General features: G+C 40.8%; 2 protein-coding genes across 4 annotated transcripts; both read left to right on the top strand.

Annotated features, from left to right (window-relative positions):
- The first annotated feature begins 3740 nt into the window (after positions 1-3740).
- Positions 3741-11515, top strand: tmem222b (transmembrane protein 222b). 3 transcript variants are annotated; one of them, XM_044335756.1, is made up of 7 exons: positions 3741-3894; positions 5044-5128; positions 6228-6259; positions 6377-6473; positions 6557-6687; positions 8033-8159; positions 11409-11515. In XM_044335756.1, exons 1-6 carry the CDS (start codon positions 3776-3778, stop codon positions 8118-8120), a joined length of 552 nt encoding a protein of 183 aa, XP_044191691.1. In that variant the 5' UTR covers positions 3741-3775; the 3' UTR covers positions 8121-8159; positions 11409-11515. The 3 variants fall into 3 exon arrangements, with proteins under 3 accessions (XP_044191691.1, XP_044191692.1, XP_044191693.1); XM_044335757.1 differs by lacking the exons at positions 8033-8159; positions 11409-11515 and adding an exon at positions 6787-7985; XM_044335758.1 differs by lacking the exon at positions 3741-3894 and adding an exon at positions 3902-3920 and having other exon boundaries at positions 8033-11515.
- Positions 11516-11809: 294 nt separating this feature from the next.
- On the top strand, positions 11810-15590 carry tpbga (trophoblast glycoprotein a). Its single transcript, XM_044335755.1, has 2 exons — positions 11810-12899; positions 13220-15590. The coding sequence occupies exons 1-2, from the start codon at positions 12646-12648 to the stop codon at positions 14058-14060; spliced, it is 1095 nt and encodes a 364-aa protein (XP_044191690.1). The 5' UTR covers positions 11810-12645; the 3' UTR covers positions 14061-15590.
- Positions 15591-17133: the final 1543 nt, after the last annotated feature.

Genomic DNA, 17133 nt, shown 5'->3' with positions numbered 1-17133 from the left:
GTGCATGGAACAGATGACCACATAAAGAAATCTGTCACAAGCTGACATTAGCCCAGACTTTAAGTAGAAAAAAACAGTGGAAACCGAGTATTCAGAGCAGTCTGAGGCCAGTGCTTCTTGCTCACAGGGATAACTTCTACATATGTTTCCCTCATTATTTGGCCAAGTTTAATATGAACATCTGACGTTGTAACATAATGTATATGAGAGAAAATAAGGAAAAGCATAATAGGTCCCCTTTAAATTGTAACCTCCTTCTTGTCCCCAGGAGGTCTAAAATCCGCAGCTTGGTGTACTATTGAACAGAAAATCAATATCACAATATCAACAAATTACACTGAATCAATGGATTGATTCATGATGGTGTTGTATTTGTGTGTGTGTTTTAGTGACACATTTCACAAGGTTTTAATTAGCATTTAATGAAGAGTTTTTAACCCCATGGAAGCTTTTTATGTGTCATGTCAGAAAGTGCTGGCTTTAAAATAACAGCATGCAGAATTGTTTTTCTTTGTCTCTATCCAGGGCCTTTTTTAACCAGTAAAAACACAACTTTTTGCCTTCTTTACTCCTTTATACAACCTTTCTGATAAATTCACATGCGGCTCTAAAACTGTAGAATCAGACCCTCATTTCATGTTGTAGCTGGATAATCACAGTCCAGGGATCTGGACTTGGAAACTAGCGGACACTTGACATTTTACTTTTCAAACCTTTGACTGAAAAGGATACCATGTCACCGAGTTACAGTCCCAGAAGCAGCACATCTTCTGGCCTAATTGGGTTGGATGGCTCAGCCAGATATCGAGGTGGCATTTTGCCGAAGAATTCCCTCCGCTCCCTGATGATGAGCCCAGTGTGCCTTCGTTTATCAACGTCTGCTTGCTTTTGCTGAGTAGTTTGTTTTTGCCCTTCGCACAATATATCACCTGTCACATCTAATGGGACCCAGTATGGAGTACACAGGGCCCCAGCAGATCCCTTGGGTTCATCTTTGTTTCCATTTCCACCATTGCCATAGATAACTGCTTCGATAGCTGCAACCCTCTGGCTCCACTGTACTGGAGAGCTCTCTTTGTGCTGGTATGAAAACAAATAGTGGCTTTTTGCACTAAACTGGATAGAAGTCCCATTAAAGCACTTGTGGTAGGATTGAATTTGGATAACAACAATAGACCTGCAACACAGTAAAACTACAGATGATGCACAATGCCCAAACAAATATCTGTTCCTGCCACAAAAATGATAAAGTCAGGTTTTAGGATTATCTCTACGATACTAATCATATCATTCTCTTATATATAGGACTGTTTTTGCTTTTCTTTCCGGTTAAGATATCTGTCTAACAATTTAACCTGATCAGTTGACAGCATTCCATACACTGTGTAGTATGGAATGCTGTAAGTGAGGCTTAAACAGTGTGTGGAATATCTATCTATATGTCAATAATCTTGTTCCATAAGTGTAAAATGAGCTAACTTGCTTTGCCATAACTGATATGTGTGTGTTGTTATGGCTATCCAAGCAACATATGTACATCAAGTATAGGGTTGACTATTGCTAATTTGAAATTGTTGCCTATACCAATCTTTCTGGCTCAGAACTCCTTAAAATGAATCAATATCTTCCTGTGACACCAGTTTGGAAACCACTGGTCTATATGATGCTTTTGTAAATAATTCACATCACCCTTGACACCTATGAAGTCAGAAAGACTATGGCTGTAACTGATGATTATTTTATTACAGATTAATCTGCCAATTATATGCTTGATTAGTTGACTATTTGCTTGGTCCAAACACCAAAAAAGTAAAAACAGTAAAGTAATAGTAATTCAAGTTTTCCCAAAGGCAAGGGTGACATCTTCAAATGTCTTGCTTAGCCTGATCAGTATTTCATAAGAAAAACAGCAAATCCTCAGATAGAAGAAGCTGGAACCAGAGACAGTTTTGTGTTTTTACCATAGACTGTAAAAAATATGGATGTAGCGACTGTGCTGTCACCCAAATGTTTCTGAAGAGTGGTTTTGAAGATCAAAGTGCGTGGCTCTGGCCATCGCCATCTTGGCAGTGCTTAACTCCGCCTAACTCCCGGCTAATCCAGAATGGGCAAAGAGGTGGAGCTGAGGTGGGCCGAATAAAGCCTAGTTGCTGAAACAAGCCACCTAGCGGCTAGCGACCTGTCACTCAAAGCCGCCACATCCTAAATTATGCAACTTTACAGCTTGATAAAAAGTTGTCATGAAAGGGGAAATTAACCATAGAGAACAAACCGTATTTTGTACCAGGCTGTAAACATGTTTATTTCTGCTGTAAAGTTGGGCATTTTAACATGGGGGTCTATGGGGAATGACTCACTTTTGGAGCCAGCCTCAAGTGGCCATTCGAGGAACTGCAGTTTTGGCACTTCCCCAGAGGTTGCTGCTTGGTTTCAGAGATTCACTTTTTTCAGATTAATTTGCTGGTGATTGACTTATTTATTTATTGATTAGTCCTTTCAACTGTATAGTGACAAGGTTTGACTGTGGTAAAAGATGCGTAAAAGTTAAAATTTGTTTCCATTTGATCAGTTTTTGTCCACATTATTTATTGGTTATGATGCTTTTCTAAGCCCATACTTTGCATCTGTTTTCTGTTACACCAAAAACCTCACAGATTCAATTCATTATTTGGGTAACTTCTCTAGTAGTAGTATCATAGTTCACACCTTCAGAATTCTAATAAATGCATTTTTGGAACTGGATTTTTTCTCTTTTTTGGATATTCTGCATGTAATATATCAGAAATCACATAAGTTTTTACTCTCAAAAGAAAATTATATATGCATATACGTGTACTAATAATTAATTCTAAGAGGGATTGATTAAAATAAGCATTACTAGGACATAAATGTCTAGCCTGCATTGAACAGTTAAATCAACCAGCGTCCATTCCAACTTTTAGCCTAAATGACTTGACCGTTTCATTATCCAACAAAATAAAGTTAGCTGTCATTTCCCTGCAAGTGGTGTGTGTGCGTGTGTGTAGTCCAGGTATTTCTCATGTTGTGGGGACTCACCTCCCTAATGGGGACAAAAAGCACGCCCCCTTAATGTAAATCTTTAATTTATGGTGAGGGCCTGGTTTAAAGTTAAGGTTAGTTTAGGGAAACAGGGTTTAGGGGTTATGACTTCAAGCCACATGCAGGGACACGAACCAGATTTAAGACCAGTTGAGGATAAGTCTCCAGGAAATGAATATAAGTCTATGTAAATACCCCAAAAGTGACTTAGGTAAACCTGTGTGTGTGTGTGTGTGTGTGTGTGTGTGTGTGTGTGTGTGTGTGTTGAAGTTGAAGTTGAAATTAATGTTAAATGCACTGTTGTGTGTTTTATTGTTTGTCTACATTGCACCGGACTTATCTGTTCCTTTTGCGGGCTCGCAGAGATCCCGGAAGCTGCTGTTGCCGTCAAAAAAGATAACAGTAACAGGGCAATAGCTTCCGGTGGTTTCTTTCAAATTAAAAGGCATGCTGAACTACTATATTGCAATGCTATTCATGTAACATCTCTGTGCCTCTTCTGTTTTTATTTCCCCAAGATAATCATAACAACGAATATTTAATTGGAGATACGGCGTTTACCCCATCGACTGTCCCCATATTTATGACCAAAAACGGACAGATGTTCAGTTTTATTCTGAGGCTAAATCTTATATTTCCCGTTGTATTCGGTGTTTGTCGTGGACTTGATACAGCTGTAAGTGGGACAAATGAAGTTCATTTTCCACAGCTGGTGATGGCGGATGTTGTCGAAAAAGACACCATGAGGAATTACCATATAGCGTCAGAGAAAATGAACCCAGAGGCCAGCCGCTATCCGTACTGTATTGTGTGGACTCCCATCCCCGTGTTATCGTGAGTTATCGCCGCCGGTGTCGCAGGTCGGACATGGGACGAAGTGACGACTTCATGAGCTAACGTTGACGTTAAGCTAACGTTAGCTAGCAGCCAGACGTAACATTACAGCAGCATCCTGTTGCTGATACACTTTAATAAATCTGTCTGTGACTTCGCTTTTAGTAAAAGCCACAGTCACCAATATCACCTCAGAATATTGAAAACTTATGAGTAACGTTAAATTGTAAAGTAGACACTTCGGTGCATATATGATTAGACAGTTTTACAAATAACACCAACTGAACCAAACAAAACGAAAACACGGTTTTACAAAACCGAAGCTTTGTCTACAGTTTATTAATCTTAAAGTTACTCTTCTTATATTGTTCTAAAGCATTTTCAACTTGCAAAACTGTCAAAATCATACAGTTGTGTATATAAGTCACAAACAATGACTCTCTAAATGTGTGACGTTGGTGGCAGAAAATATGTAACCATTGTTTTGTTTTTATTTTTTAATCAAACTTTTGCTTAATATGATGTCATCTGTCATTGCAACAGTGATTACAGTTGTGTAATATGTGAGTCCCTGGCATGTGTGGATTTGAGTCTTACCTCCAACTACACTAAGTTTAAAGCATTATTAGTAATAATTTAATATAGTATAAGTCTGGTTTACATGGATAAAATCAAATATCACAATATTTTTGACTAAATACCTCTATCAATACTGCAACAATATTGCAGGGATGAGGCGTTTTCACAAAATATTTACACTGAGAATTTTGATAAATAATCATCAGTAATGTGATATAATGTGATAATGACTAAGTGGGTAAAGACAAATAATAGAGCTAGAACAGTCTGGTAAGTTCAGAAAATGACACCACTTTACTTTAATGCAGCCTTTAACACCAGGAAAAGACAACACTTATGCCATATCATGATATTATAATATCCAAAATCTAAGGCGATATGTAGTCTCATATCACGATATCATTATAGCCTTAGTATAGTACTTGACTGACACAGATTGTCCTTCTTGGATCTGCCCAAAGATGAGATTATGTCCACTAATATTTACATGTGTTCATCTTTCTATGGTGTATTATGTTTGCTTATTGCTTGTTTTAAGTAGTAATGTTAACTTTGCATGTTTTTATTCAGATGGCTGTTTCCATTCATTGGACACATGGGGATCTGCACTTCCACCGGTGTCATCCGGGACTTCGCCGGACCGTACTTTGTCTCAGTGAGTAATGACTGTAGTGCTGTGGGGATTACGTAAATCATTTTTGAGACAATATTGTTGGCTGTATGTAAAATGGATATGCGGGGCGTATAGAGTTTAGTACAGTGACTTCACTCTCACAAACTGGTTGTGAGGAAACACAGTTAGTATAAGGTTAAAGTGCTGACTTATAGCTTTGGGAATTCTCCACTGAAAACCTGCTGTATGTTTTGAGCATCCAACACTCAAACCATAAAAGCTGAAAGCTTTTGACACCCAACCCTACAGCTGTATTTCATGACACTTTTGGCCCAGAAACACTGATTCAGCTTGATGAAGATTTCTTGGCTGAAGATGCTAACCAAACATTGTGATTTTGGTTAGAAAAAAAAACAAAAACATGACAGAATATAAAAACCCAGTGTGAGTTCTGTATAAAACCTACTTTTAGCTATCTGTTCTGCAAAGATTACAACTGTTACACAGATTTTTGAAACCTACACAGTTTGTCAAATTGAACAGCAATGACATACAACCACACAGTGAAGCAATATGCCTAAAAGCTTGATGTGTGAGAGCCAAATGGGATTGACTTAAAGGTTTGACACATTCAGATATGCTTTATGAAGCCAACTGTCTAATGGAAAAGTTGAACTATTTAACAATTTCTTTAATTTCTTCCCCAAAGTTGATTCAGCTGACCACAATTTGATTTTTTTCAGAAATATTAGATTGTGATCTACACTTGTAGAGAAGTATAATTCCTAAATACTCATATTAGAACATTCAGATGTTTTTTTAAATTATAAGTTGTTTCCAGAGCTCCTTCTCTAATCATCCAGGTCGTGATGCTGTAACAAGCAGCTTTACAAATGTAGCTTGGACCCATTTGGCTGCTACACCTAAACAAACTTGATGGTGAATACAAGCAAACAGGATGGGAGGCACATTTCCTAGATTCTTAAAGCTAAAACCATCTAAACTACGTATTCTGGGTTGTAAAAACTCCAAAAGTGTGTTAGTGTACTTGTGTCTTCACATGAATCAAAGAAACATTTAATACTCACATGATCACTTCAACCAACATGAACAGTATTAAACATTTTCCCTTTTTTTGCAGGAGGACAACATGGCTTTTGGAAGACCAACAAAGTAAGTAAATAACGTGTTGTGATTACGTGTTAACGTGTTGTTACGCTGACATTGTAGTGAACCAAACCTTATCAGTTCAACACAACAATACAGTTAAGTTTGTCTCTTTATTTGAAGGTACTGGATGCTTGATGTTAGCAAAGTCTACGCGAGCGGCTCTAATGCCTGGGACACAGCAGTGCACGATGCTTCAGAGGAGTACAAGCACAGGATGGTAAGTAAGTGGTCTTGTGTCTTTTATGTACTTTATAGAAGAGTTACACCAGTAACGATCTGAACTCTTTGTTTTCTCCATAGCACAACCTCTGCTGTGACAACTGTCACTCACACGTTGCCATGGCTCTGAATCTGATGCGATATGAAAACAGCACCTCGTGGAACATGGTTAACCTTTGCCTCCTCGCTCTGATCCACGGAAAACATGTCAGGTAAGGAAGGTGTCCCGTATTTGGAAAAACTGTTTGCTGGGTCCAGCGAGGAAAACTGATGCTGCAGAGCCTCTTGTATTTTTTTTTTTTTAAACACAGGGCTGTTTCTGGTTGGAACACTGGCTTAATTGATGTTTAGCTGCTTCAGTCAGTGCGACCCAATAAGCCTATCAGCACATCTCAACAGCAGAAACAAGTACAAAGAGAAGACGGCTGCAGTACAGACCTTGCAGAATGTCACCAGGGAAAAATATCAAGTGTCCTATATAGTTCCTCTGCTGTGGATGTGAACATCCTCAAATTAAAGCAAACAGTCAGCACTTTAAAGTCACTGTTTTGTTGTCAAATCCTGTGTGCACAAGTGGTGCTAACACAATGGAAAGTGTCTGACCGCACTGTTGTAGTTTTCTCATACAGCATTAACTGTGTTAATCAGTTCATTTTAGCATATTGTAGTGTAAGAATACCCGATTTTAGTAGCTAGTTAGCTGAGGAAATAAATAAATTCCACAATTATTGAGCAAAACGTTTGCAAGTTCAGTCTCATTGTAACTGAACTGTTGACACCAGGTTGTGTATTAAGAATTTCATTGGCCTCAGGCAAGTTTCTACCACACTAGCACAGTAAATACTAGTAGCAGTACAGTTATACTGAACAGTATGCAGTTGCAGTGGTTTAAAATATTCTAGCAATTTAATTGTATGATTAAATGTACAAAGACTTTCATACATAAAATCAGCATCTTCAGCCCAGAAATCCTAGAACGTCGTCTGCTTTAAAAGCTGATACAACACAAGTCCTGTACCGTCATGTACAGCTGCTGTCTTCAAAGCCGCTGTTAGAAGTAGGACTGAAGCTTGTGAATGAGGTTTCTCTCTGGGATCCCAGGGGCTCGGGCATGATTTCACAGGTATGCCTTGAATCTGTCGGACACAAGAAAGAGAGAGAGCCCTGATTCTTAGAGAGCATGGAGAGTGTATGTAGGTCATTCCTCCAGAAATATTTTGAATACTAGCGTTGCAGGAATGGACTACATATCCCAGTGTTTGTTCTTTTACTTCTATCACAGCTCCCTTCATTCATACCAGTCACTGTTTTTTTTTTTTTCCCTTTGTGGGGGTGAATGGGATTTCTGTGTGGAAAAAGTGACATCAGTGCATACTGTCTATACTGAAACAGTTGCCATGGTTACAGCCAGCACTGAGATATTGATGACATATGCCTTCCCTTCACTATCAGGGCACTGGATGGGGGGGAAATTGTACAAAAATGTGATTATCTCTCTATCTCTCTCTCTCCCTCTTCTTTCTCTCTCTCTCTCTCCCTCTCCTCTGCTTCATCCAGCTGTGCGGGCTTCCTGAAGACCTGGCTGCCTTTCCTGATGCTGATGGGCATCATCCTTACAGTGGCCCTGGCCCTCAACCTCCGGTGACCTGTGAGGCAGGTTCACGACAAAGTGGAACCCCCGCAGGTCTGATGTGGGGCTGACCTTTTAAACATCAAGGGGGCGGGGAGGGGGGCATCACACGGTGTCGATAGAAAGCAGCCGAGGAAATAAAGACTACTCACCTCCGAGAGAAGATGTCCAACACATGTACACCAACACATGTTTGGTCTGTGGAAAGCAGAGGCGACCTGTTACTGGCATCACTCCAGCGGTGGAGCTGGAATGCCCTAGTGACGGAAATTCATCTATACTCAGTCATTTATTTTCGAGAGACGGGACTGAACATCCCCCCACCACTACGACTAACAGGACCACACAAACACACTTAATGGATTATGATTAAAGAAAGCCTAACAGCAGGTTGAAGCCATCACCACCTGCAAAGTGTAGAAGTTAGGTAGCTTTATTAATAGTTGAATAGAGATAGGTCAGTGTTGAATTCTCTGAGGGAAACACATTCATGCCTTGCTTTCAGATTTTGATGATCTTACTTTGTAATGGATTGGGAGTGTAATCCCTTGATTCAGTGCTTCCTGAATGCCATTTTTTCTACTGGAGAGCACAAACATGTTAAATCAATTAGATGCCTTTCTAGGGAATTTCTCGCATTTCACGCTTGATTTAACGTAGCTCTTCTACAGCACTACAACTTAAACCGAAATACGCCAGAGCAGTTTGTATTTTTGTGCATTTTCTTACCGCATTAGATCAGTCTAACTCCGTAGGATATCAGTAAGTCTGCATCTTCTAAAAAAAAAAAAAAGAAAAGAAATATTTTCTCAGAGACATGTTTGCATTATGTATTTTCAGATGGATCACCTCATGGTACTAAAAATAGGTTTACAATAAATGTTTTCATACTATAGATCATCAGTGCAACGACTGTAGCAACCTCAACGAACGTGGCTGTGGAAAACACCTGGAGATACTCAGTAAAGCTCCTTCTGGTTTTCTATACTTGTGCCAAATGCGGGAGACCAACATAAACTGTGTCATTGAATATTTAACTCTTTTAGCGGAACAGCTCATCGATTATTCCAGTACGATTGAACGAAAAGCCTCAGAGCGATGAATCCTTTCTGTTCAACCGAAGAGAGGTTTTGTTTTTCATTAGTAATTTTGACTTGAGTCAGTGCCTAAAAATGATCTCTTTCTACAGACCCTGTATGCTTTAGTTTTGACCCGTTTTTTTAAAAAAAAAAAACATCAATTCCACTTGATGGTTGGCACTTGAAATCAGTTGCCATGGCTGTCGTGAGTAGATTCAAATCCCCTCATTGTTTGCAATCAAACAGGGAAAAAAAAAAAAGTGTTGAGCCCTCTCTTTGTCCGCGGTGCTGCCAGAAGCAGCAGGTAGCCAGGATCCTCAGGTTTTCACGCTCACCACCCCCTGCTGAACATCCCCAGTCCCCCCCCCCCCCCCAGCGTCCGGCCAGCGTCGCTCCTGCTGTTTTTTTTTCCACCTCTGCAGATCAGATTGGAAGGTCATTGTGAAACGTCAGCTCCGTTTCACAAAGCTTTGATACACACTGGCCAACATCCTGCAATAATCCAAAGTAGATGTCATTTAAGTGTGAGCTTTTGAATTAAAATCTGTTTTGTTTTGTTTTGTTTTTTTCTGTAGTAAGGGTTCAGGGCTAACACAGTGCTCTCCTCATCAGGAAAGCAGATATTCTGTGGCCTTGTGTGTGTATGTTTCACCCATGTTGCCTGTAGATATTTGAACACACATCACACTGTACACCAGGTGCTCTTTATATACTTTGCAAACTTGATCACTCACTCAACAGTTTAATCTCCTGAATAATTTAGTCTCATTTTGTTCTTTTTTTAACTCCACTTCTTCATATCTCTGCTCTGCAGTGAAGCAGATTCGTGCCTGAATGAGTGTATGATTGTGTGTGTTAGTCATGCACACAGCAGTGATTGGAGAGAGAGAGAGAGAGAGCATATGATTGCATGCCAGCACGTGTGTATTGCATGCATGCGAGACTATGAAGTTGTCTGAGAGAGAAGTTCATGTTTGACTCATACTGTGGCTTCTTGATTAATAATCAGCTGCATATCATGGCAGCTAACTGCCTAGCGATTCAGTTCTAGGTATATTACTCCACATCTTCCTCTTAATCTCTGAAGATTACAAGTTTTATGTGATTGCTGGTAAATCTTAGCAGGAATAAATAATGCATCAGACTGTAGCAGGCCTGTGTTAGTTGATTGGATGCAATAGCTTGTACCATAGCTACAGATTCTGTAGATTAGAGCTGCAGAGTCATTTTCTCAAAGGGGACACACACACACACACACACACACAGAATCTGGTCTCAATTTGGAAAGTGAAAACTGTCTTAAAAAGACATTTTTTTTAATTTTTGATTTTTTTTACTCTGACTTCAAGGCTGTTTTTCTGCCTTTGAGGTCCTCGTCACTTGTAACGCGTGTCAAGAGGAAATCTCCTCTTATTGTAAATACAAACTCACACCCCAAAGTCTCAAATATTTATCTTTTAAATTATTGGGATATTCCAATTTTTGGACTTTGGATGCAAGTAGCATACTGGTAGCCCTAGATTGATGTTAGTAAAGGTAGCATGTGTTTTAAAAAAAATAATAAAATAAAATAAAATCTGGAAATATGCTCTTTATGCCTAAACTGCAGCAACATTTTTTACATCTCTGTCCAAAACGTGGATGTGGAAAATAGCTGTAAAAACAAACAGAGAAGTGAAAATAGCCTTGGTTCTCTGAAATTACGCTAAATGTTGGAAAGTGGGAGAACAACTCATACTGTGTCTTTTGAATATGTAAGTTGTTCTTTAGTGAATCAGCTCATTCATTACACGTCGAGCTATGAAAGGTAATGAATGAATAGCTCTTTGAGATCCGTCAATGAAACTCTTGCTTTTGACGTTCAGTTCAACATTGTCATCATCACGGCTTCTGACATATAGACATATATGTAACGTTTTAGGAGGAGAGCTAGAGAAAGGGATGATAAATAGTTTGCCGATCCTTTACCAGAGTGCATGTGCAAGAATGCCATATTCAGCGGAGATCATTTGAATGGTTGAGACGTTGCCTGCTGCGGTGCCTTGTTGTATCCAAGAGCCAGGTCCAGGAATGTGGAGACCTGTGGTCCCAGCAATTGAGTCCGTTGACAAAAGACAGTTGGGATGCTATTATTAGTGCCACTATCCATATATACTTATACCAGTCTGCAATTTCAAAACCCTCTTTTGTTTCTCTAATCCTCAAAATATCTTTTATGCTGCAGATCATATAACCCATGGGGAATTTTAAGAATCCTGCAAGTGACTGTGTGAACTATGAATGTGTTTATGACTTACAGCTATAATACCAATAAAGATGTCTATTATTGTAGAAACTTGTGTGAGTCTTTCTTGGATTTCCATCATTGAATCATGACAACTGTGTTTCATCAAAGTTGTCAGCAGGAAGGATGATGTTAGGATTTCAAGTCTCCCTGAGCCGTGAAAGACAAAGTCTCACCCCCCCCCCTTGAAGTTTCTATAAATACACTGAGAAGTGTTTCTCGTAATAATCATTAGAAGTTGTCAGAATACACATGGAGGAAGGGAAGCCATCGGCAGCTTTGATACTTTACTATCAATCAGCTAAAAGTCTCAGTGAATGGCGATTATCCTGCAGAGCATCACAGTATTCAAGACAAGCAGGATCAAAGGCTTTGCAGTCTGGCCCCCAAACACCCCTCCCCCACCTGGTTACCATACCACCTGGGTAGGTGGGAATGACATGGGACATCAAATTCACTAAACACTATTAGTGAGGTGAAATTCCAGCAGCTAGAAATTCACAAAACTCTCAGGAACCTTTATATAAATGAAAATTTCAAGGATAAAGTAGAACATTGAATGACTATACATTTGGTCAGTGTTACAAACTAATATTCATCCCCTGATGTGACCTTTGTACAGAAAACTTATTATTATTATTATTATATAATATAATAAAATCTCTGCTCAGGTGTAGGGAGTGTAACCCATTGTTTCCATATGATCATATTAGGTTGACATAGACAAAATAGTGAATATTATGCAGAGAAAGAAAGCTGACAGCTCCTCCACTTTCTCCTCCTCATCCATCCCTGATGCCAGCAGAGGCTGAGAGGAAGATCTGGAGGATCGGACAGAGAGCGGGCAGAGTAAAGCCCCTCCCCGCAGATCATTGCACTAGTCGATGGTCGTTTTAACTTCATTGTTGAAGAAGAAGCGACGCCCCGCTTAGCCACGGCAAAGGATCAAAAACCCCCTCTGATCAGCACGACCCCCAGTTTTGTTCTCATGGAAATCAGACTCTGCCTCCCGGCCACACTCTCCGCAGAGATGCAAAGTTGAAGCGCATTCCCAGCCGGGACAGCAGATGATAATGATGTCTTGGAGGAGCTGATCGTTTCATTTACTCCTTCTCTGTGCGTTTCTTTTTTTTTTTTTCGTTTTTTGCTTGCCGCTTTCGGAGTGTTTCTGTCCAACATGCTGGTTCTGGCGCAGCGCATTGTTTTCTGTACGTTGCTCGGCTCCGTTTACGCGTCGTGCCCTCCGCGCTGCGAGTGCTCAGAGGCGGCTCACACCGTGAAGTGCGTCTCCAAAGACCTGCGGAGTATCCCGACCGGGATCCCCGGATACACCAGGAATCTGTTCATAACGGGGAATCAAATAAGTCGAATCGGGCCGGAGTCTTTCAAAGGGCTGGATAATGTGACCAACCTGTCTCTGAGCAATAACAGGTAAGACTCCTGTGCCTTACTTTAATGCAAAGCCAACACGTTACGCTGCATTCAGGACAAACCTGACCTCTGATACAATGTGTGTCAGTGGCAAAATACTGTTTTCAGTCATCAGGTGTTCCCTCTTCTCCCTGAAATATAATAGTTAAGTAGATTTCTACATTTTTGCGCTAGAAACAGCATTTGTGTGCTTCCATGTGTATTAAATTTTTACCCAAAGTACTGCAATGTCTGCAAAAATCAGTTCATTTCCCCACTTTCTTTGTCTTGTATGTTATTATAAGGTGTGAATGACATCTCATAAATCTCCTCAAATCCAGAATTTGCGAGGTGGAATCCCACACCTTCGCCGGACTCCGCAGCCTCCGCTCTCTGGATCTGAGTAACAACCAGCTGGCTGTCATTCACCCCGAAGCCTTCACCGTCCTGAACCAGTCTCTGCGGGAGCTCAACCTGAGCCGGGCCCTCTACAACCACTCGTCAGTGATGGACTTGGCCACCTCTCTCCGCTGGAGCTCCCTTGGGAACCTGCAGGGACTGGACCTGTCTGACAACAGCCTCATCTATTTACCCTCACGCATCTTCTCCCACTTGACAAGCCTGCGGCGGCTCCTGCTTTCCAACAACTCCCTGGTGGCCATCCACAACGCCACCCTCTCGGGCCTGGAGCGCCTGGAGGAACTGGATCTGACCCTCAACGCCCTCAAGACGTTGACCGAGGAGGGCCTACGAGAGCTGGACTCACTTCCTAGAGCTGACCTGCTGCTGGGGGAAAACCCGTTCACATGCACATGCGGAATCGAACCTTTTACCGTGTGGCTCAACAGATCACAGGGACGCATTATGGACGCTGAGGAACTGGTGTGTGCCTTCCCAGCCAGCATGAGAAACACGTCCATGCTGGCTGTGGGCATGCTGACTCTGGGATGCCACCAGAGGGATGCGGGTGCGGACCTTGCTCTGCAGACCTCATACGTCTTCTTGGGTATAGTCCTTGGCTTCATTGGCCTCATTTTCCTCTTTGTACTGTATCTCAACCGCAAGGGCATCAAGAAGCGGATCTATGACATGCGTGACGCCTGCAGGGAGGTGTGGGAAGGTTACCACTATCGCTTCGAGATCGACTCTGACCCCAGGTTGTCAGGTCTCCACGAGCGCTGACGTGTGAGAGGACAATCACCACTGGTGTATTTTCTTAAAGGAACTGACTTTTTTCTAACGCATTTAACAGTAGAAAAGTGTAAAAAAAAAAAAATGTACAGATTTGTCTGTAAATATATACATACAATAGTGTTAATAATCTTTTAGCCTTGTCGGTTAAAGCATGCACTGCCCATCGTTCCTCATTACATAACTAATAGTCTTTTTTTAATACAGAATATCTTAGATGGAGACAAATGTTAATACGGGAGTTCATTGATTGATATTTCTTATATTCATGACTGCTCTTTATGTCCACACTAGAGCAACAATAAGTGCCTGAAGTCAGCAAGGTATTGTTTTTCCTGCAACATAAGAATCCCTTTCTACATGGCAAACTCATTCAGTATTCTATGTCAGATCTTGACTCATATTTAGCTTGTAATAAAAAAAAAAGGAACAAAACGCTGCAATAAAATCCTGACACTATGAAAACAAACCTCTGGGAATTCAAAGCACAATCACTCATTCATCTTTGAACCGTTTCAAGCCCTTTGGTCCCCCGTCCTTCAGCCCCAGGGTGCCAGAGAGGAATTAAGCCTCCAAAAGCTTTTCCAAAGCTCTCCTAAAATCACCACTCTGCTCTTCTCTGGCTTGTTGCATTGGAAGGGGGACAATTCAGCGCAGACCAGCGGGAATATCCTAGCCCCCTCATTTTTTTTTTCTCTCCTTTTTTTTTTTTTTTTTTTTTTTCATGAAACGTTGCTTTGTTTCAACTCCTTGAGTTTTATTGTCAAAATGATGAGAACCAGTCGTAGGCCGAGGCCGCTGAAAGCAATCTCCCTCCTCCTTTAAAGACAACAGCCGCTCTGGAGGCTCTTTGAAGGAAAAGTCTCCACGTTTTTCTGTTTAGGGGATTTTTTTCCAATGATAAGATACAGATGATTCTGAAACACCAGCTACATTGTTTCATTCAGTAGTTTGCTCTGACCAGTTGAGGAGGGAGCCTTATGAAACTGAAGAATATGCTCTTCAACCTTTTGGTTTTTCTCTTCTATGTCAAGAAAAGTGTCTTTTTAGTGGAAGTTGTCGTGGAAGATTGGCACTCAAATCCAGAGATGTATGTCTTACATTTTACATGCATGTTTAATCAAATTCAAACCATACATCGAATGAATCACAAGCCAAAAACACGACCGTCTTCTTATCTTAAATGTCATGTGTCATCCCTGTTTTTCTAAATGGCTACATTACAAATACAACTCACTTCTTTGTGGCCTTTTAATGCTACAAAAGTCAGACACACAGACAGAGAGAGGGGATGGCGAGCTGCCATTCCCCAATGTGTTTATTGCCTAAATTACTAGTTATCTATGTTTTAGGAAAGTGGGGAAAGGAGGCCTGGAGTTAACTGAAACAGCCTCTCATTGTTCGAAGCCAAAGTAGCATCTTCGTCCTCTCAAGATGTTCTCCAAACTGCTCTGATAGCAATCCAGAAATGTTTATAACATGGAGCCATTTTACTGCATGTGTAATGACAAAATAAAGCTTCAGAAAGTCCTGATGTCTGTATGCTCATTTAGCGCAAATGTAATCTTGTGGGTTATGAAACAGCAGAAATACAGGGTTTCAGTAGGTATTATTTCTCCGAGCTGCAGAACCACATTAAGACGGGCATTTACTCGCTGAGGAGAAAACAATTGAGGCTCGTACGCAGTCACAGAGGGCAGCTCAGATGGCCAGACGCCTGAAATAAGCTTTGTTTTCCAGCGCCAAAAGATGCCTTGTGATACTCATTCTCTTTCTGTTTTCACAGACGACCATTATGCCGGCGCGTAATAGGATTCACTCATGGTGACAAAGTTGAGCGCTCTGATCCAGCTATTGTTAAAGTGTCATCATTCATGATAATTGCCTGTGGGAGAAAATCCCAGGGGAAGTTTTCATTTGCTATTACTAACTATTATTAACATGTCACAACCGGGGCATTAAGCCAGCTACGGGTTATTGGTGTCAATTGGCGGAGCAGCAGAGAGAAGAAAGATTATTGCCTGAATGTCATTACTTCCGTCTTCGGTCATTAAAGTGTGCATTAGGAGCCGTGCCTTTTTTTTGTCTTTTTATGAGTCAGGCTGTTTGAAAAATACTGTATATGGCCTGTTTTCTATAGGCTCTGCAGGATTGTCTCAGCAGGAATGCAGTGAAAAGAGAAAAACCCTACAAATGCATCCAGACGCTTTCTATTACTCCCTGTGCAAGAAAGGCTTCTTAAAATCAGAAAAAAAATACCAATTGGTGTTCTTTAGTATGTTGTACATGTCTGATTAAAAGATCACATCTTTATTTCAACTTTGCTTGCCATGACTTGAATTCCCACAAGCTATTTGTTACACCACTGAGGTTTCTTTCGAGGAAGCAGTTTTAAAAAACTTTAACAGCTTTATGTTGCTGTAGACTGTGCAGCATGTGGTTTCAGCAATTGGAAAAGGGTAAAATACATATTTGAAGTTTTTCTTTTCAGTTTTCAGAACACTCCACTGTACCACAGCAGGCTTTTTGTTTCATACGCCTTCTGTCTCTGGGAACATCTTGGCGCCATTACATGGGTTTAATGGCCATGATAGGGAATATGCCTTAAAAGTGAACACCACATCTGTGAGGAATTGAACATGTTAGAAAGAGACCACAACAGTCAGCAGTATGACGACAGAGACAAAGTGGCATCTACCCCCTCCACTGGCATGGTATGACAAATGCAGCTGTGTCTCTCTCAACTAAGGACACATGTCATCATTTACATTTGCCATCACTAAACACGACACAGTCATTTGATACTTTCTGCTCTACATGACACACTTTTAAAACCAAACCGTCCACAGCACAGAGAAACCAATTCTTGTCTCCCTCCTCTTCTATCTTCTCTCTACTTTTAACAATGATCTTGAGAGATCTTGTGAGATCAATGAATTCACTGGCCCTGCTTCCTGTGCATCGCCTATCCATCATGTCCAACCAGTCTGGTCAGTGAAGGTGGCGACCAAACCGCAGAGGTGGTTCCAGTGGGGTATTACTCATTGTTCTGCTGCTCTCTTGA

This window comes from Thunnus albacares, chromosome 19 (genome assembly GCF_914725855.1).
Source record: "Thunnus albacares chromosome 19, fThuAlb1.1, whole genome shotgun sequence".
NCBI lineage: Eukaryota > Metazoa > Chordata > Actinopteri > Scombriformes > Scombridae > Thunnus > Thunnus albacares.
This window is presented reverse-complemented; position numbering and strand designations above follow the sequence as displayed.

Excerpts from the sequence above, each read along its gene's own strand:
- tmem222b (XM_044335756.1), top strand. The coding sequence starts at position 3,776 with ATGGCGGATGTTGTCGAAAAAGACACCATGAGGAATTACCATATAGCG. Across the intron at positions 3,895-5,043 it reads ACTCCCATCCCCGTGTTATC|ATGGCTGTTTCCATTCATTG; the intron begins GTGAGTTATCGC and ends GTTTTTATTCAG. Across the intron at positions 6,260-6,376 it reads GCTTTTGGAAGACCAACAAA|GTACTGGATGCTTGATGTTA; the intron begins GTAAGTAAATAA and ends CTTTATTTGAAG.
- tpbga (XM_044335755.1), top strand. The coding sequence starts at position 12,646 with ATGCTGGTTCTGGCGCAGCGCATTGTTTTCTGTACGTTGCTCGGCTCC. Across the intron at positions 12,900-13,219 it reads CTGTCTCTGAGCAATAACAG|AATTTGCGAGGTGGAATCCC; the intron begins GTAAGACTCCTG and ends CCTCAAATCCAG.